Source organism: Equus asinus, chromosome 2 (genome assembly GCF_041296235.1).
Source record: "Equus asinus isolate D_3611 breed Donkey chromosome 2, EquAss-T2T_v2, whole genome shotgun sequence".
NCBI lineage: Eukaryota > Metazoa > Chordata > Mammalia > Perissodactyla > Equidae > Equus > Equus asinus.
The window spans coordinates 57,362,755-57,383,222 of record NC_091791.1 but is presented as its reverse complement, the minus strand read 5'-3'; the positions used below and the strand labels follow the sequence as shown (position 1 = coordinate 57,383,222).

General features: G+C 42.2%; 2 protein-coding genes across 2 annotated transcripts in view; both read left to right on the top strand.

Moving 5' to 3' along the window:
* Nucleotides 1-1,250, top strand: part of RUFY2 (RUN and FYVE domain containing 2) — an 86,193-nt gene extending 84,943 nt beyond the window's left edge. Inside the window, exon 18 of the mRNA XM_044756015.2 lies at nucleotides 1,114-1,250. Within this exon, the coding sequence (XP_044611950.1) occupies nucleotides 1,114-1,164 (51 nt within the window). The 3' untranslated portion in view covers nucleotides 1,165-1,250. The remainder of the gene's footprint in view (nucleotides 1-1,113) is intronic.
* On the top strand, nucleotides 1,127-20,208 carry PBLD (phenazine biosynthesis like protein domain containing). The gene is made up of 9 exons (XM_014861824.3): nucleotides 1,127-1,266; nucleotides 10,027-10,126; nucleotides 10,483-10,581; nucleotides 13,079-13,188; nucleotides 13,276-13,305; nucleotides 15,577-15,665; nucleotides 15,930-16,108; nucleotides 18,009-18,071; nucleotides 19,164-20,208. The coding sequence occupies exons 1-9, from the start codon at nucleotides 1,183-1,185 to the stop codon at nucleotides 19,274-19,276; spliced, it is 867 nt and encodes a 288-aa protein (XP_014717310.3). The 5' UTR covers nucleotides 1,127-1,182; the 3' UTR covers nucleotides 19,277-20,208.
* The last annotated feature ends 260 nt before the right edge of the window (nucleotides 20,209-20,468 follow it).

The following is a 20,468-nucleotide window of genomic DNA, read 5'->3' as shown; positions in this document are numbered from 1 at the left end:
ATCTATTTCCAAGTCCTCAGGGCATACTTCTGTGTTTTTATTGTTTTCCTTCTGGTCTGGAGCTTTTATAAATTGCTGGATGGTAGAGGAGCGGTTTTTGCACATAATGCTATTATTTGGTTGCAGTTACAGCCCGTCGCCACTAGATGGGGGTTGAGAACCACGCATTCTAAGCCCTCCGCCTTCAGCTGTGATGGCCGGGGTGCAGCACGGGTTGGGGAGGAGGGGCACTTTCTCTCCAGCGCAGACCTGGAGTCCGTTCAGCGCTCCCTCTCTGGTCTCCTGGGGCCCTGGCTTGCTGGGGTACCCCCACGGAAAGCTTTCCCCCATTAGAGGGTTTCCACTGCAGGGGCGGTTGGAGTCCTGGATGATCCATTGGACATGTGGACACTCCCCCGCTCCTTCCCTCACCCGCAGCAATCCCAGTCTCTAGGGGAGGGAGTGAAGTTCTCTCTTACCTGGTTCCAGCTCCTCCAAGGGCGGCTCCAGCCTCTCTGCCCTCCGTCATTTGGCTGCTGTGGGTCTCTGACGATCTCTGTGTTACTAGGATTTTTTTGGCTGGAATGAAGTTGCTCCTTTTGGTTGTAATTTGGAGGGGAGTGAGTTCTGGGTGAGCTCACTCCACCATGTCGCTGATGTCACTCTTCTTAATTTTCTGAGTTTTTTATAATGAACATATTTTTTGTAATTAGAAAAAATGCATTCTTTTAAAAGAGTAGTATACACCTGAAACTAACATAATATTGTATGTCAACTATACTTCAATTTAACATAAATAAATAAAGGATAGTCATATTTATTGGGAGACTGTAAGCAACATATGTGCCCCTTGGATATTTCATGCACTTCATTAAAAAACGTAGCCTGAGCTAGTTTGGGCTACTCTAAGAAAGAACATACTTATGTTAAGTATATGTAGGGTATTAAAGGTCAATAGAAAACTTGAAAATATTCTATTCAACCAGTATTTTAAAACAAATTCAATTTAGAGGCTTAAAAAAAAATTAGGGGATCACATATCTTTGAACGTAGGTGTCTTAGAATAATTGCTTGACTTTGTATCTGGGAACTGCTAGTTGCTTCTGTACACCAAGTAAAACATTAACTTTTTAGTTTTTTCAACAAGAAGCAAAGCAGACTGCCAGCAGTTTTGAGAGCTTGTGAAAACAGCTTGCAAGGAAAATGAAGCTCCCTATTTTCATAGCAGACGCATTCACAGCAAAAGCATTTCGTGGGAATCCTGCTGCTGTTTGCCTCCTAGAAAATGTAAGTATTTGGTTTGGAAGTGCAGGGCCTGAAATTCTAGATTACTCTAGAACCAAGTATTTCTTTACACAAAAAACATCAGACCCACCTGTTTGTTAACCTCTTTGTCTACTTTGTTAACTGATACCAGCAATGTTCATGTCTGCAAGTTGATTTTGACCAAATTATATGACAAGAATGCTTAAGTCCAGAGAGATGAAGATTCATGTAAAGAAGAACTAGAACCAATAAAAAAAGAACTAGAGCTCCCTTTTAGCCATCTTGTTTTCATGTAGTTAGCACCAAATGTGGAGGAGAATGAAATTAGATGAGTTTTATGTGACTGGTCATGGCTGATATTACATTTAGCATAAAAGATTCTAGCTGGATATCTTGAACTTTTCCTATTGTTCAGACAATTAGAAATTATTTTCAGGGCAAAGAAATGAGATATTTTGCAACGAATTAAGTAATTCAGTAGAAAGATAGAAGGAATTAAGCTCTAATATAGGAAGAACTTAGTTTACTGAAAGTCTCATTTTAAAAATGGCTTTTTGATTAGGATTAGTATTAACAGAATAATCAAATATTCCTTGACCTTAGGTGCTTTATGTTAGCACCTGGATTTTAGGAAACAAGACTTCCACTCAGAGCAGTTAGTGCAAGAGTTGATTATCTGAGAATCACTTCAGGAACACAGTAAGCAATTGATGATCTTAAATCAGTCTTATTAAGTTGGGCAAGGTATGCGTTGGGGCCTTTGAGTGCAGTGAATGTCAGGCTGGTCTGCACATTAAAATCACCTGAGGAGGGGCCAGCCCTGGCTGAGTGGTTAAGTTTGCGTGCTCTGCTTCGGAGGCCCAGGGTTTCTCAGGTTTGCATCCCGGGCGCGGACATGGCACCGCTTGTCAGGCCATGCTGAGGTGATGTCCCACAAGGCAGAGCCAGAAGGACCTACAACTAGAATATACAACTATGTCCTGGGGGGCTTTGAGGAGAAGAAGAAGAAGAAAAAAAAGAAGATTGGCCACCGATGTTAGCTCAGGTGGCAATCTTAAAAAAAAAAGATTTTAATAATAAAATAAAATCACTTGAGGAGCTTAAAAAATTCCTACACCCAGGCTACATCCCAGATCAATTACAGGAATCTCTAGGGGCGGGACCCAGGCAGCACTGGCCTTTTAAGCTCCACAAGTGAGTCTAGTGTGCGGTCAAGATGGAGAACAGCTGAGGCTTTACTGAGCTAGGTGAATATCATTAATTGACCCTTGGTACTCATATTTTCTCCCTCAAGTGCAGCAGCAAAATGGTGATCAAGAGTCCTTGCCTCACCTTAACGATGCATTCATTACGCAACCTTGCAGCTGCCATTTTCCAGCTACAAAATGCAGAAAGTAATAAAGTTAATAGACTTTATCAGGTAACATGAGAGCTTGGGAGGATTAGTGAGGGAACAAGTAACAACCAGATTCTAAATCTTGAAGTTTCTTTAGAAACAATCTGGCAAACATAACTTCACGTCAAAAAATTGTGGAACTGACTAAAACTGCTGTCAAGTCTTAGTATATTTGCCCCATGTCCCCATATAATATCCTTGAAAAGTTTTGAAAAGTTTCAAGTGATTTATGTACTCAATTTTCACCAGGTGACAAGAATTACTATTATTCCTAAACTTACTCCTTTTACCTCCAGTATACTCACTAAACACCAGACTTAAGGATATCTATCTATCTGTCTATCTCTATCTCTCCATTAAAATATATTTTACATGTTATTTATATTTGGAAAAACTAGGAAATAAAAATTTAAGCAAAGAACTTAGCATTGTTCAAAGCAATATACTTCAGTATGAATAGAAGAAACAAAAAGAAGATGAGAAAGTCCGTGATTTGGGGACACTCTCTAAAGAGTCTCCCAGTTCAGTTCTTCCAGGCTTTGAGATCAGGCTAATTTGTGAGAGCAGGCTAATTTGATGGCCTGTCAGGGACAACTGAATAGATATCTACAGACTAGTTTGCTAGTTTTCTATTCTGTGGACATGTGAATCCTGTTCCCCTGGAGGCTAATTTAGCACTTCCCCCAATTTATAATCAATAAAAATTATAATGGAAGTATAAACTGTGGTTTCTACCCTTGGATTCTTTTACCCATGGCTGGAGACAGTGGGCGCCTGAAACAGCTAGAGAGAACACAAGTGAACTCAGGAAAATATTAAGAGACAAATAAGTGCTGAACCTCAATGCTGACCACAGTTCAGTAGGTGTTTATACCCTGTCATTAACATATTCTACAAATATTTATCAACACTACCATGAACCAGGCTCTGGGGTAGGGATGGGAGGTGCAAAGATTAGCAAGTTTGCCCACCCTGAGGTCCTCAAAGTCTAGCACAGGAAACAGACATGTAAACCTGATCATTATTCCATAGTCAAACCACAGAGGCTAAAAGACCTACAGGTGCCAGGTACAATGGGGACTCAGAGAATGGAACAATGTTGGATTTTATGGAGAAAATACTTCAGATTTTAAGTGCAGGGCTTCAAAGGAATAGTCTTGTTTGTTTTGTTTCATTTAAAATTATTTAGGGGGCCGGCCCAGTGGTGCAGTGGTTAAGTGCACATGTTCTGCTTCGGTGGCCCGGGGTTTGCTTGTTCAGATCCCGGGTGTGGACCTACACACCACTTGTCAAGCCATGCTGTGGCAGGCGTCCCACATAAAAAGTAGAGGAAGATGGGCTTGGACGTTAGCTCAGGGCCAGTCTTCCTCAGCAAAAAAGAGGAGGATTGGCAGCAGATGTTAATCTTCCTCAAAAAAAAAAAATAAATAAATAAAATTGTGTAAAGTTTGACCAAGATGAGACTAACCACAGAAAAACTTGGAGGACAGACTAAAGACTAGGTAATTGCACTTTGACCTTTTGAATACTTAATGAAAGACTGCTGGAAGGAAAGGAAAAAATTCTGGGTAACAACCTTCTAAGAGCTTCTATAATATTCTAAAGTTTTGCTTTGTCTTCTTTCTAGACAAGTCCATTTTTAAAATTTTCGCATGAGGAAATTATGACACCGTACATTAAGTACAAACAAAACAGATTAAGGGCTAAAGGAAATATGGAACAGCTATTTGAAAAACATATTTAAAACCTTAAAAAATTGATAATGTCCTCAAATGCCTGACAATCAATTTGACAATAAAGATCATATAGAGACATGGAAAATGTATAGAAACAGTATAAAAAACAAAATTGATACATTGCAATGACAGCTGTGTAAAAACCTACAGGAACTCCTGACCAACTACTAGAATAGGTCAGAGGTCTGTGGTAGTGATAAGGGGTGGTACTTCACTTATTTTTCTATAAACCAGCTTTAATATTTAGTGAAAATAACATATCAACAGGGGTAGAGAGCTCATATTTATCCTCCTTCATATTCTAACAAAGCCTCAAGTGTTTTTGTCTTGTTGTTGCTGTTGTATGTGTGTGTGTATATGTGTGTGTGTTTAGGGCTGGGTTTCTCAGCAGCGGCACTATTGACATTTTGGACCAGGTGGTTCTTTGTTGTGTGAGGCTGTCATGTGCTCTGTACAATGTTTGGCAGCATCCTTGGCCTATACCTACCAGATGACAGTAGTCCCCCTTTCTCTCCTGGTCATGACGATCAAAAATTGCCCCCAGTTGAGAACCATTGTTTCAGAGGATACCTTTTCTAAAAAGCAGTTTATTCTTGAGTTTTCCTGTTAAAATTATCCATAAAAAACAACTTTGTTATGTGTTCAGTGTATACATTTATCCCAATTCAACTGGCATTTACTGGCTGTCTACCATGTGCTGGATGGACACCGTGCTAGGATCAAATGTAATATTCATATATGTACAGTTTTATTCTTTTAAACACTAACAATCATTTCCAGTGACAGCAGGGAGGATTGGCTTGACACTTTTAAAGAGGAATGCTTAGTTTTAGTTCCTAAACTGCTTTCTGTTCCAGTTTTCATGGTTAAATTTAGAGAATACCAAAAGCCCCTTTACAGCTTGGTGGGTTATGTATTTAAGGAAAGACGGGTGTATAGCAATACTGTAGTCAATCCATACTTTAACTCATGTGGGGAAGCTTGTGGTGCAGTGGCCATTTCCAGACTTGGTGCCTTCCCTTAGATAGAGGATCCCTGGCTAGAGGTGACCACATTGGGTCAGAGGCTCCTGGAGTTTCTAGGGAGTTTCAACCTCATATCTCCTTTTTATGCCCAGAAAAGGGATGAAGAATGCAGAGAAGATTCTTCTAGGGCTTTGAAGGGTTTTCCTTTGCCCAGTATTTGAAAGAAGAGCACAATGCAAAGGAAGAGGAAATGTTATTGTGGGCATTTCTACTTCCCAAGTATCCTCACTGGCTTCTGGAATGTAACCTCAGCTTTGGAAGCAATGACTTCAGGGAAGTTCATCCAGATACTGTGCAAGTTGCTTTTCATATGTTATCTCATTTCACCCTCACAACCACTGTATGAGTAGGTCTTATTATTATTATCCCCATTTTTCAGATGAGAAAACAGAGGCAGAGGAAGGTTAAGTAATTTACCGACGTGGCTGACTTCAGGATCCCACTCCAGTTCTGCCTGACAACAGGACCCATGCCTTTAACCCACCATGCTCACCACTAGACGAGATGTCCTCCCCTTTCATGTGCTCCCACAGCACTCCTTGCCTCCCACTTGGCAGCATGCGTCACTCTTGTTGTAATTCATTCAATGCCCATCTTCCTCACTAAACTGCACATTCTATGAGATCTTAACCTGTTCTGACTTGTTCCAACACACATGGCTTAGCACATGGCAGGAACTAAATAGATATCTGTTAAGTGAAAGTGAAAATATTATAAGCAATTAAATTTTGGCAAAATCTCCTAAAAGTTCTGTTAGTGAACAATTATTGATCTTTTGTTCTCGTTGGTGGGGTGTGGTGGGTGGGGTATGCAAAGTGAATATGAACTTGGGGTTCTGTGATGGAGCTGGAGAGACGAGGCAACCAAAGGAACCATTGGGAACAACTGAAGATGGCCTACTGTTTGAATGCTGCATTGTGTGGACATAACATCACCAACAGGAAACCCAAATGCCTCAGAAGGAATCTTCCATTTCTTCTTGGATGATTTAGAACTTTCTATATCCAAGTGCTTTTCCTTTGCTGGAATCTATCTGTAGCAGGACTGTCATGTTTAGGCTGTCATATTTCTAAACTGCCACAAGATGGGAGTATTTTAAAACTATACTGTCTGATTTTCTGATCATTAATTTTTTGTGGGTCATTTTGATGATGGAACCTTAGTGTCCCGATGCAGTACACTGGAACTCAGAAAAACAAACATGACTGATTTTGCTGTTGGAAATTTGACTCATGTGAGATTGCCAAAAGGAAATGGATATTAAAGCAAGAGAATAGCTATTGGTTTATAACTGTTATGTGCTGCATTTGAAAATAAGCTTGTAGTGTAAAAGGGAAAAATTATTGGAACCGAAATTGTATTTTGTCCCTCAGGCAAATAGCAGGTGCATTTTAAGTGTCCTGGGACAGAAATTACAGTTCCAGAAATTCAAATTGCAGTTGGTGCAATATAGCAAGGCAGAGAGGATTAAAGGGCTGATGGTCAGTGAAGTGTGTGTTTAGCTGATGTGCAAAAAAAGCCCATTTGCAAAGAAATCTATTTTTAGATAGATGGTGAGCTTGGCTACAATGTGAGATGCTTTAATACTTTTAGAGAGTCTTGTCGTAAGTGTCAAGGGAAGCAACAGACAAAGGAAGGAAGGAGAAGGATAGGGAGTTTGGATAGCTCAGACAGAGGAAGGGCTGGCGGGCGCTGTGGGTTCCTGCAGCCAAGGAGGCAAATCCAGGAAGACCAGCACAGGCTTTTCTTTATCACCCCCTCAATCAGCATTGAGGCCTGTGATTGCAGACTCCGCACTAGAGAATTAAATGGCTCCCAGTTTCTCTCTGGTCTCGTATGCACGGGCATGTGGGCCAGTTTCCACAGAGAACATTCAACAGGCCATGGGAAGTGCTTGAGTTCAATTATTAACAACCTTGCTTTGTTGGCTGGGAGGCTGCCCTCCAACTCCTCCACTCAGGTGGGGCTTCTCACTGCCCAGGCCAACGGGGTGACAGGTGCTCATTCCCCTTCATTCCTACCATCTTAATTTTCCTTACCTTGGCTCACAGAAAGCGAGTGTCAAAGATCTAACAGAAGAACAGTGTGAAGTCAAGTGACTTGCCCGAGAAGCTTCCCCAAGACAAAGCTCTTTGCCCACATTTTCCTGTTCAACTCACCAAAATCTGCCCTTTTCCAAGGCCACCTCAAGGGCTCATCTTGAAAGGCCTAGGCTATTTATTGTTAAAATCTGTGTATCTCAATGACCTACTCTCTAGTGTTGCTCACTGTTGCTTTCCGTGTCCGTCTTGACTCCCCACCAAGACGCTAAGCCCCTTTAACACAGGGCCATTTCTTATACACCAGAGCTTCTCAAACTTCAATGTGCAGAGGGATTGCCTGGGGGCCTGGTTAAAACAGAGATTCTGATTCAGAAGATCTGGGATGGGGCCTGAGACTCTGTATTTCTAACAAATTCTCTTGGTAGTGGTGCTGATGCTACTGGCCTAGGACAGCACTCAGTAATTGCTTGATTGCCGCTTTCCCTCAGAAACGTTGTAGGAGTCCATTTTATCTGATATCCTTGGTATTCCCGTCTCCAGCGTGTTAAAGGGACAATAACAGTTTGTCTTTGTTATGGGAAGGCAGCGTAGTATGGCAGGTTAAAGCGTGGGCTTTGAGCCACTCAAAATAAAAAGGTAACATTTATCAAGTACTTACTATGTGTTGGGCACTGAGATGAGCACTTTATGTGCATTATTGGATTTACTCTTCTGAAAGAAAAGCATCAACTAAAAAACGAAACCATTGAGTTATGTTTAGGTTTTCAGAAAATAAGTATCAATTTCTTAAGTGCTTTCTCTTTCTATAGGACTACAGAGCTTCTATAGATTTTGAATACAGTGCGCCTTTAAGAAAAGCTTAGTAAGTCTCCTGCTAGGATTTGTATATCAGCTAATAGTTTAAAAATCATGACTGATTTTTTACAATAACCACTGTTTTATGCCATATTATAAAAGTGTATTAAAAATGTTTCAAAAGAATTTGAATCAACAAAAAGACAAAGGGTGTTTAACTTACACAACTCAGGTAAGTGAACTATGAATTTATTAGTAGAAAGTTACAATTCTTATTTCTGGGTTTCAGGAGCTCAAGAATAGTAAGTTTGGCCAAAGCAAAAACGCATCTGTCTTCAGACTTCTTTAAAATTCAAAATCTAACTAGTGAGCATTTTGTTGAATAAAAAATTGATTTTCATTCTCAAAAGGAAAACTCATATTTCTGACCCATTTTTTTTCTTGAGTTAAGAGGAATGTGTGTATGTGCATCTCTATGTACGTATGTGTCTTCACAATGACTCTTTGATTTAAGTACTATTACCCTGATTTTAAAGGTTGTGGAAACTGAGGCTCCATGAGATTAAATGACTTGCCCAATTTTGCATTGCTGCTAGGGGCTGACCCAGGATACAAATCCAAGTCTGTCTGTTTCCAAAGCCCACATTATTTTTTTAAAACATTTAATTTTTATTTCTTTTTGTGAAGAAGACTGGCCCTGAGCTAACATCTGTGCCCATCTTCCTCTATTTTATGTGGGATGCCTCCACAGCATGGCTTGACGAGTGCTGCTAGGTCTGCACCTGGGATCAAAACTTCGAACCCTGGGCTGCCAAAGTTGAGCACACAAACTTAACCATTACACCATCAGGCGGGCCCTAAAACATTTTATTTTGAAAAATTAAAAACCTACAGGGAAGTTTCAGGAATGGTACAGGGAATATCCATGTACTTTCCTGTAGATTCACTGGTTGTTACTGTTTGCAAAGCCCACATTCTTAATCGCTCTACCACTTATTAGGCATATCGTGATCTTAGGATATTACACAACCTCTCTGTGTTTAATTTCTTCATCTGTAAGTGGATAAAAATATATTGAGGGTTTTTTAAATGAACATTAAGTGAACAATGTATTTATTCTTTCAGGAAATGTTTATTGAACTCCTACCATCCTGGGATGAATACAAGGCATTGTTCTAAGCCAGGACAAAGCAAGAGAGCACAGTTTGTGACCTCATAGAGCTCAGAGTCAGAGGTTGGGGGGACAGACAGGAAAGGGACACATTAGGTAATTTCAGGTGGTCTAAGCACTAGGGAGGAGACAGCACTTTTGAACAGAACAGTCAGGAAGGCTTCCTGGAGGAAGTGACCTCTTGCTTGAGGCCTGACTCATGATAGGGAATGAACCATGCATAGACGGGGGCAGAGTGGTCACTACCCAGAGTGGGTGCCAAAGGTCTCTTTATCTAACAAGAAAGGGAGATTGTGGAGTTTAAACTTATAGAGATTGTTTTTAGAAAAGAGCATACACTCTCTCATTATACTAGGTAGTGATCTGACAAAGGAAAGTCCAGGCCAGTAGGCTTTTCAGTCTGTTCTGTCTTTGTACATCTCTTCACAGGGTGCTGCAAACATGGATTTCCAAAAGCAATCCTTATAAAAGTGCCTTCAGTTCCTTGGAAATTATTTCCTTTTACGCATGTAAATCTTAATGTAACTAAAATGTGTGATTAACTAACGGCAGCTGCTGTCTGAGGAAGTCTGATTTGCATTTCTGGGGTCTCAATAACCTTTTGTTTCTAATTTAGAAATTGGATGAAGACATGCATCAAAAAATTGCAAAGGAAATGAACCTCTCTGAAACTGCTTTTATCCGAAAACTGCACCCAACTGACAACTTTACACAAAGTAAATATGCATTGTTTTAGCCGTTGTTGAATGGTAGCAGAAGCTGCTTTTCCAGAGAGGAAATGATATTTAAGGGAAATGCCCATTTCCTATTTGCGCGCAGATAAGAGAGAGATGGGGAGGTTCGGATTTGGTTTTAGGTTCGTCTGGGGGGTAGGTGTTGGTGAATTTGAACGTTCCGGCTCTCGATGTAGCGCCAAGGAGCCCTAGGATGCTTGTCTAGACGTCACTCCTTTCACAACGTGTTTCAGCCACTAGTCATGCGAGTGAAATATTCAGAAAAGAATAAGAAAAGTTTTTGCAGCCCCCTTGTCTGGGAATGATCTGGTTTCTGTTTGGTTTTTCCTCCTCTGAAGGTTCCCGCTTCGGATTAAGGTGGTTTACGCCGGCGTGTGAGGTCCCTCTCTGTGGCCATGCTACCCTGGCTTCTGCAGCTGTGCTGTTTCACAAAATAAGTAATGTGATTTTCTTTTATGAACCTATCACTTAGCAAACATTGTTTTTTAATTCTCACACACTCTTTTGACTAGTATAAAGACATTGCAGATTTCATTTCACGCAATTCATTATGCAGAAACAAAAACAGCAACCTTCAATAACACTTTGGTCTTTCTGAGTTTGTGCCAAGCACGTTGGAAAGCCACGTTGTTGTTCCCTAGAATGATATTGTATTTAAATAGAAGCTCTCTAGTCTGTGACCAGCACAGGAGGGGAGCTCGCAAGGCACAATAGGCATCTCACATGATGTGATTTTGGGGAACCAAAAGGCACACTTTGCCCCAAAATATGTCCCCATCCACAGTGAAATTTATTTCACAACTAGAGCTTTTTGACTCTGAATTTTAAAGATTCATGAGCCCTGACTATATTTACCTTGTGAAGAGAGGAGGCAGCACCTTACTCCTCCCGGTATCCATCTTAGCTGCATTTAGTTTAATAAAGATCAGGCCTTTGTGGGAGTGAGGCAGAGGAGATGCCTGGAAATGCCCTAAAGTGGAGATGGAAGCAGCCATGAACAAGTGTAGGCAACAAACAGGAAATTAAACAAGGGAATGAACAGGATGATATGACAGAGGGTAACTGTAGGGAGTGGGGAATTGGAAAAGGAAGTTTTTTGGGGAATTACTTAGATGGGGATAGTAAGGGAAGGTGTTATAGGGCAAGATCCTCCAGCAAGCAGACTCTGAGACACATTTGCATGCTGGAAGGACTGGGACAGTATTCTTCGGATCAATATTGGTAGAGGAGTAAAGAAAGCAGGATTGAACAGACAGAGAAATTGAACTGCAAAGTGGTAGCAACAAGGAAAGACCCTGGGCAAATCCACAGGGAGGTCTGAGGCTGCGAAGGTCCTTCAAGCAGTGTAGTTCCAAATAGAGGCAAAGGTTCAGGCCTTTGTGTGCTCCAATGCCCATAAAAGCGGCCTGACTTTGGGTAAAGTAGCTCTGCTCAGCCAAGAGCAATTCCCAGAGCAGGACTCAGCTGAGAGCTGTCAATCACCAAGACTCCTGGCAGCTGGGTCAGGGCCGGGTGCAAGGTGAGACAATGAAGGCCTCAAGTTACACCTGGGAGCTGGTGCCTCCTCAAATTCTGTATCTCCCGGTACTTCCTTGCCTCACATAGTCCTGGCCCTGAGACAGGATGGGATGAGATTCTGGCCAACAGCATCCATTAGAGAAGGGGACGTTTGGACTGAAGACTATGAAGCCTCTGTGCAAAGAACCAGAGCGGGAGGCAGAGCATTCTGGGCAGAGGCAGCAGCACGTGCAAAGCATTTGCCAGAGATTCCTGGGCGAGGGGATGATTGGCAGGAGACAACGCTTGAGAGTAAGGCCAAGGCCCCTCTACGATGTAGTCTATTATGTTTTCAAAAGATAATTTCGGTTTCTGTGGACAGGGGACAAGAACGAAAGCAAGCAAGCATCCTGAAATACTGTTTAGGAACTCAGTCTTGAAAAGTAGGTTTTACTGGCGTTGGATTGAGTGCCTTTTGAAAACCCCACATTGGCTGGTGTGAGGCTGATGTTTGGAATGATAGCCCTCAGATCCCCCATCTTAAGGTTAGATGAGATAAAGTGTGAAAAAAGGCTTTGTAAATAATTATGTCTTACCGAATTATTAAAATTAAACTTTGGGTTTCAGAATGTAAATTTTATACTCAGTGAAAGCTAATAAGCAATGCTGAATTTCCTCAACTTTGAAATATGGTTAAGTTTTACAGAAATATTAGCGAGGAGAAAAGAATTTGGTCACAAATCTCTGTTTCCATTAAAAATGTTACGAACACTGGAGTCAGATAAGTGGCCCAAGTTATATCAGTAACATGGAGGCATATTATATCAGCATTTGTGGTCCAATCTTTAAATCACAATTTTATGTATAGCTTGGTTTATTAAGAATAAATCTGATTTGTTCATATCAGACTTGTTCATAACTTGTATGTTCTATTTGTCATTCCCTTGGCATATCTTAGACTAATAGAGTTATTGTAAGTGGATGTTTTAAAATCTGCATTAGAAAACATTATAGCATCCCTAAGAGGTTTAATTACTACCCCCATTTTATTGGTAAAGTGAAATTAGTATAGGTTTCATTATTACCCCATTTTATTTGTGAGGAAATTGAGGCTTAAGGAGGTTAAATAGTTTGCACAAGGATACAGTTAGTGAGCAGTAAGGAGCTGGGATTTGAAGCCTTGCAGTATGATGTCAAATCTCATCAGTTAGGTTCTTGGTTCTCAAGTTAGAATCCAGTGAGTTTTCCCCACTCTGGACCCCAGCAACCCACACCTGGGCCCCATCCCAGGAAAGGACAGTGCTGCCAGAGTCTCAGGCAACACAACAGTGATTGAAACAGATGTGCGGATGTATAACGAAGTTTATTGTTCTATTTCTTGATTCCTTGTCAAAGAGTTTTCTAATTGACAAAACAAGACACTTTTATCTTGGCCAGAAAACGTGAATAGTACTCTAACCTTTGTCACTCTGAGTGGGGAACTAAGGGCCAAAAGAGAAGAGGATGGGATCGTCCTGGACTTTCCTCTTTATCCAGCCCACCCCCAGGTGAGCTCTTTCTAATTGTTGCCAGAAACTGTGCACAACTGACAGCTTGCGTGTTTTACAGTGGTTTTGTCTTTTTTCCCCATCCAGGACTTCCATGAAGTGGAGGACTTGATAAAGGTTAGTGAAAAGAATCAAACCTGAGATGGTGTGACATAGTCATTAGTTACTGTTTGAATACAAAGATTCGGTACCATTTGATCCCAAAAGATAGACTTTCTCCCAGTATAAATGTTCCAGTCTAAGCTTAGATGAATAGTTCGTGGTGAATTTGAGGTTTGAATTTTACTACAGAATCTATTTGGTGAGAAGGTTGACCAGTTTTCCCTAAGTCTTCATTGTCAGCATTAGCCTCCACGGTAGGTTGGGAGGAGAGATGGCTGTGTGGCGGACTGGATTGAAAGAAAAGAATGGAAACTGCCTAGCAGCTGCTGGTGTCCCCAGTTTCTGTGATGAAGGATGGGGCTGAGGTGGGGTGGGAGGGCTGTGCTTTGACGAAGGAGACCGGGAAATCATGAGGACCTGGACAGAAAAAGCAACATACATAGCCTGGCCTCCTCAAGGAGTCTGTGTGGGAGTGGGGCTTAATAGTAATAATAATAATAACTAATAATAGAGAATATTTTTGAGAATCTGCCCTGTGCAATACCACATGCTAAGTGTTTCACATGTATTATCTCATTTAATTCTCACTGTCACCTAATGAAGTAGCACTACGATTGTCCCATGGAGATTCCAGAAGACCAGAGCAGCTCTGGACAACCAGGTGCTTAGTTTGTAGAAATGGAAGGGCTCCAGTCAGAACTAGGGCAAGGGTTTCTATGAGAAAAAACGATTCCAGGGGGCTGGCCCAGTGGGGTAGTGGTTAAGTTAATGCACTCTGCTTCAGTGGCCCAGGGTTTGCAGTCTTGGATCCCAGGCACAAACCTACTCATCGCTCATGAAGCCATGCTGTGGTGGCGTCCCACATACAAAATAAAGGAAGATTGGCACAGATGTTAGCTCAGGGACAATCTTCCTCACCAAAAAACAAAAACAAAAACAAAACAAAAAACAAAAAATGATTCCATGAAATGGCCTATTGTGGGTGCCACTGGGGTGTTTCTCTCAGTAAATTTTCAACTATAGCATTTATACTCTCTTTAGTGTCTTGCTTTGTCTAAGTTTTCAAAGAGTATAAGCAAGCATCATGGATTCTGATTTAACCCTCAGCTCCACCTGTGGCTTGGGTTTTGGGAGGCCAGCCAAACTCATAAATGGTCTGCTTTAAGCATGTTGCCAAGAAAATGGAAAATATTCATAGTGGTAGACTTTGTTCATGGTAGACAGGACTTAACCTATCTCTCTAAGCCTCAGGGTCAGCATTTGTACAGTGGGGATGATAAAGGGTTATTTATCATGAGAATTGTCATTTGGTGTTCCTAGAATCTGGCAGTAAGATTCCCAGCTGAGAATTAAACTTTCAAATCGACATAAAAATCCATGCAGAGAAGGGCTGCATGACCCTTCAGAGAGACTGAAAGGCCCCAGAGAGCAGGGGAGATCTGGCTGCAGGAGTTCCCATTTCTAGGGGGAGGGACATTGGTCAGCCATGGTCACAGAGGCAGAGAGCCCAGGCACCACCCAAGGCAGAAGGAGTCTCAGCCTTGGGACCTGGAGCATCTCAGTCCCTAAGGAGGGCTAGAAATCCTGAAGCTGCCTAATGTCCAGACAACTACCATGCAACTGTCATCTGCTCTGGTGGCAGCTGGTGGTGGTGCCAAAGGATGACTTGAGGGGCTTTTGTCCCCTCATAATCTCCCTAAGTACCCCAGGCAAATAAACAGTGTTCTTGGATATGAACAAGATTATGTGCAGTCTTCGGTAAAGGGAGCATCAAGATATCTTTAGAAAATGTTGCTATGTTATTGACCTATAGCATACAATCTCAGTGAAAACAGTGGGCTTACCAACAGAGCAGCATTAAGATGAGTCCTCTAGTCCCTACTTCCATTAAAACTGCTAGACCTGAGGACTTGCCATGTAGAATGTTCTAGTTACTGCTGCAGAAACTCCACCTATATTATTTCATTTAATCCTCACAACGACTCTAAGAGGTGGGCATGAGGCCGCCCATCTCTAAAGACAGAAGACAGTAGTGATCCAGAGCTTTGACTCCAGGGCCCCTCAGACCTGGGTAAGCTCAACTCCCTTAAAGACCTCTGGTCACCAAGAAACTGGCCTTCCTTGGGCAACACCTTGAGTCCCAAAACTGAACTAAAACTCTTGGGATTGGAGATGATGGATGCGCCTGGCACAAAGCAGATGCACATGAGAGGTCATTCCCCACACAGGGAATCAAGGACTTGACCCAGGGGGCACTCCTGAGGGGTGTTTGGTCTGTCTTCACAGACTGCAATAGGTGACACACTGGTCCAGGACATCTGCTATTCTCCAGACACCCGAAAGCTCCTCATCCGGCTCAGTGATACTTACAACAGGTAAACAAACACAAGTATACTTTGGGGAGAACCGTGCACCCCGATTTACAGCTCTTGCTTGGTCTGGCTGTGCCACGTCTGGTCAAACCATGATTTATGCAGCCAGAGAGTTTTATTCCCAGGTAGGAAGATATTCCACTTGCTCTTTCCTCCCCCTCTGCTGAGCTGCTTGGGCAAGCTGCACCCTGGCCTGCTCCGCAGTCTGTGTGGTGGGAGGTCTGTGGAATGGGTTTGCAATAATAATTCATCCTATTTATGAACAAGGTCATTTCTGGAGAACCTGAAGGTGAACACACAGAATCTGCTGCAAGTGGAAAACACAGGGAAGGTGAAAGGACTCATTCTCACCCTTAAAGGAGAGCCTGACGGGCAGGCCCAAGTGTTTGATTTTTACTCCAGATATTTTGCACCGTGGCTTGGCGTGGCGGAAGACCCCGTAACAGGTACTTTTTGAGCTGGGTCCTGGGGAAGGTTAAACAATGGAGGAAGAAGGTAACAAACAGCTGTTTAGGTGCCCTTCACATGACCTTTTCAGGCTGCTTGGGTTTTGAGCTGCCTTTGTTTCCCTCTCTCCCCCTCCCCCTGCCTTCACTGAAGTCTCATATGGAAAGCATAGAATAAAGGAGGCAGTGTAGCAGGGTTAGACCCTCATGTCAGACAGCCTGGGTTTGCATCCTAGCTTCCGAGCTATTGACCTTGGGCAAACGACGTAACTTTTTAAAGTTTCAGTTCTCTCTTCTATAAAACATGGATAATACCTCTTAGGGTTATGTAAACACAATGCATGTTACATGCTTAGCACAGTGCCTGGCACATGGTAAGTGCCCAATAAGCATTAGCTATTTTAATAATAATGACAACACTGGCTCCCGAGCCAACACTTCCAGATCTGCCATTTGCAAAATTCACGGGCTGATGTCCACTACATTTCCAAAGCCTATTGTTCTTTTCAGTGACCAGCCTGTGTGGTCATTGACATCTAGGCAAGATTTAGTTTTTGAAGGATAAACTCCTGGGCTGCAGGTGGGAAATAGGGGCAGGAATAGCGTTTATTTTCCTCCCCTCCTCCTTTCCCAGACCTGCCCCCAAAGTGGATGGGATGGGTTTGGAGTCACGGGTATTTGAGATTTTCTACCAGTCAGAAGCAGAGGGATGAAATCAAAGATGGGCAAGAATGTGAAGCCTCCCACTGACATCCTCTTTGAGAAGAGTAGGCTGAGCAGCAAGAGCGGGGAGTGCCTGTTGGAGGAGGCTGGTGGAGGGGATGGTAGCCAGGGCAGAAGCAGGCTGGGCAGAGACTTCTAGGCTCCCATTCTGGTCAGATGGCAAGGGCCAGGATGGTTTCAGGACCTTGACTTAGTTACTCTCTGAGGAACAAAACGTGAAATTCAAAACTCAGCAAGTAAGCACTTTTAAAGACTCAGGAAAATGCCCAACGACATCTAAACAGTCTAACTCAACCCTCCCCCATGGAAGAGAATTTCTGAGCAGATTTACACATGCACAGCTGCTAAATGAGGATTTTAATTGGCACAGAAAGCAAGTTGTTTTGCCCTGTAAAAATGCTTTTCTGGAGTGGGAAGTTCTTTGGACAGTGATGACCAACCATCTCTGTTTGCTTGAGACTGAGGGATTTCTCAGCATACAGGACCTTCAGCGCTAAAACCAGGACAGTCTCCGGCAAACTGGGATGGCTGGTCACCCTACGGGGACCTCCCATGACATTTAGTAAGTTTTCCTGGAGGGGCCTTTTCCTCTGCATCCTTTTCTCCCCCAAAGATTTTTCTGTCAGCTATTCCTTTACACTTTGTTTCTTCATTTTAATATCTATCCTTTGATCTAAAACTAGGGCACAATCAGGTGAAAAACTACTTCACTAAAAAGAAAGTTCTTTTGGCACCAAAAGCCGGAGAATGTTGGCTTGGTGGAAAATTTGGCCTTTTGTCAGAGTTCACACCTTTCCTTGCATGCGTATCCTCAGAGGAAGGAGATATTTTCCCTTGAAAGATGTACAAAGATTTACGTGAAGGCCTTAATTTTTCCTCCCATGGGCTGACAGTGAACTTGTAGACAGGACAAGGATTAAAAGCTGCAGTGTCATCCAGCCTTCAGAAAGTGTAGGACGTAGGGAATGCGTCACTGGCAGGAGCTGATCCAGAAATTCGATGTCTTCCTTTCTATCTCCATTCGTAATTCCACACTTTGCTGTGACCATGGCCAACATAATGACTAAATCATCGAAGATTTAGTTAAACTGGATAGTTGATTGTAATTACTTATAAATTTACCACAGTTGCCCCTGTTTTCTTCAGGATTGTATCCTAACTTTTTACTTCTTTTAAGGGTCTGCGCATACCGTTCTCGGCAGCTACTGGTCCCAGCAACTGGGGAAGAAAAACATGCATGGTAGGACAGCTCTTTTTCAATTTTTTTTTTTAATTTGCCAAACTTTAAGCTAGTATTCCTTCTCATATGTGCCATCCACTTGAAGATGTAATAAATGTTACGTATCACCTGTGTGAAAATGAAAGGTTTTTAAATTCCTTCACCCTGAACCCTCTACTCAAAAACATTCTCCACCCTAAACATCTCCCACCTCCGTCCCTCCCAACACACAGACATCCTTCTAATACAGTAAGTGCCCAATAAGTGTTTGTTGAATAAAATTAACCAACTGTATAACTTGGCCCAGAGAGGTTATTTATAATGTGACAAGTTGAGATTGGATGACCATCTGGGTTCCTTACTGCCATTGCTAGTCATGGCATTGAATCAAACAAGTTGCTTTTGAACTAAGTCCCCTAGTGATAAATGTATTGCTCAGGGGCAGAGAAAATAGATGGCACCCATGGAGGCTACACAGCCCCAGTAACCGAAGTAGGAGTCCGGCCCTAAAGGATGGGGATCTTCCTTGGTGGGAGGGTTAGGCCTTTGTGACCCCGATTTGGGGAGAGCAGGGTGGCTGTTCTCTCCTTGTTGAGCTGAGTTACTCCCCCCAGCACTGAGCTCCAGGAAGGCTGAGGCTGTGCCTCGTTTGCCTGACACGTGTGGTTGCTCGATAACCACAATGAGTGAACTTTGTCCTAGTCAGACCTAGGAAGATGGGACCTTCTCAGTAGGGCCAAGACCACCCCTCTTTATCTTCTTAGACTTCTAGTTCATGCCTCTGTCTTTCCACATGTCCTTGCTTACTCCTAGACAGAGCCGGGAGGAAGCTATGGGTGAGGTGTGGCTGGGGCATTACACGAAGTGAGAGAGGAAATGGCTCAGGAAGGGAAGATGTGGAGCTGTGTGTTTTGTGGATCAAACTGCGTTTGTGGCTTCTCATCCTCAGGAGAAGAGGGTGGCCTGGGCAGGACTATGGACAGATGACAGCATTTATTCTTTAAACTGACCTGGGAGGAATCTAGAGCTTATAATAAGAGGTCTCTCACTATGTTCTGTTAATTAAAAAGGGTGAAAACAATCTTAATTTGTGACTCATTTTGCTTTCTTTAGCCTGTCAGTGCTCCTGCCGAGGAGGAGAACTGGAGATTTCTCTGCGTCCTGACGGAAGAGTTGACATTAGGGGAAGCGTTGCTATCGTGTTAGAGGGCACGCTGACAGCCTAAGGTGGTAGTGCTGCGGTGCTGCTATCTTGAATGACTAAGTATTTTCTGCATGAAAACAAATGTAAGGGGCTGCCTTTAGCAAATCTGCACAGTAGTCCACTTAATCCTCATGTTAGAAAAATGAAGACATATCAATGGAGATTTAATAATACTTCCTGATTAATTAACTAATGGAGTTTTGGGTCTACCTGTGAATGCATTTGAAATGTAAGTAACCAGGGGCCACCCCGTGGCCGAGTGGTTAGGTTTGCGTGCTCTGCATCGGCGGCCCAGGGTTTCGCCAGTTCGGATCCTGGGCGTGGACATGGCACCACTCATCAGGCCATGCTGAGGTGGCGTCCCACATGCCACAACTAGAAGGACCTGCAACTAAGATATACAACTATGTGCCGGTGGGATTTGGGGAGATAAAGCAGAAAAAAAAAAAGATTGGCAACAGTTTGTTAGCTCAGGTGCCAATCTTAAAAAAAAAAAAAAGAAAAGAAAAGAAATGTAAGTAACCGGAAACAAGGAATAATGTTGTCACCTTTGATTATGACTACCAATCACAGAACAAGGAACAAATTCATGAGGGGTAAGATCAAACCATTTAAACTTAGGTGTAAAATAGAATATTTTGCAGCTATTAAAAAGACCCAAAAACTATGCAGAAATATAGAAAAAGATTTCATGATATACTACTAAGAAGGAAAATGAGAGTAGACTGTAAATTGTTGGCAATGTTATGCTATGTCTATGGAGAATATGAATTTATATGGACAAGGATGGGTCATGAAGATAGAAAAGTAAAAGCTGTTCATATGTGGAGGGAAAGACTGGGAGTAATTTTAATGTGTCTAAAAAATTATTTCCTTTATCAGAACATACTCGTGTTCAATACTAAAAATCATGACATTTAACTAAGTAAATAAAACGCCAGAAATTTGAAAAAATGTGTGTGCATGAGTGTGGTAGTAAAATTAAACACTAAAAGTAAAGTAATGTCTTTATCTTGATAGATAGGTTTAGAGTGATAACTTAAAAGGGATTCTGCTCTTACCTCAATAAAATGGGTTTTAACATAACTTTAAATTCGGTTAAATCTACAATATTGAATACCTATAATGGACTTTGGGATGGGGACTTTTTCAAGTCGTTAAGAGTGTTTGTTTAAGGTGATCTCATTGCTGGCAGTTCTCAGCCATCTCAAAAA

Excerpts from the sequence above, each read along its gene's own strand:
- PBLD (XM_014861824.3), top strand. The coding sequence starts at position 1,183 with ATGAAGCTCCCTATTTTCATAGCAGACGCATTCACAGCAAAAGCATTT. Across the intron at positions 13,306-15,576 it reads AAGTGGAGGACTTGATAAAG|ACTGCAATAGGTGACACACT; the intron begins GTTAGTGAAAAG and ends CTGTCTTCACAG. Across the intron at positions 18,072-19,163 it reads GGGGAAGAAAAACATGCATG|CCTGTCAGTGCTCCTGCCGA; the intron begins GTAGGACAGCTC and ends TGCTTTCTTTAG.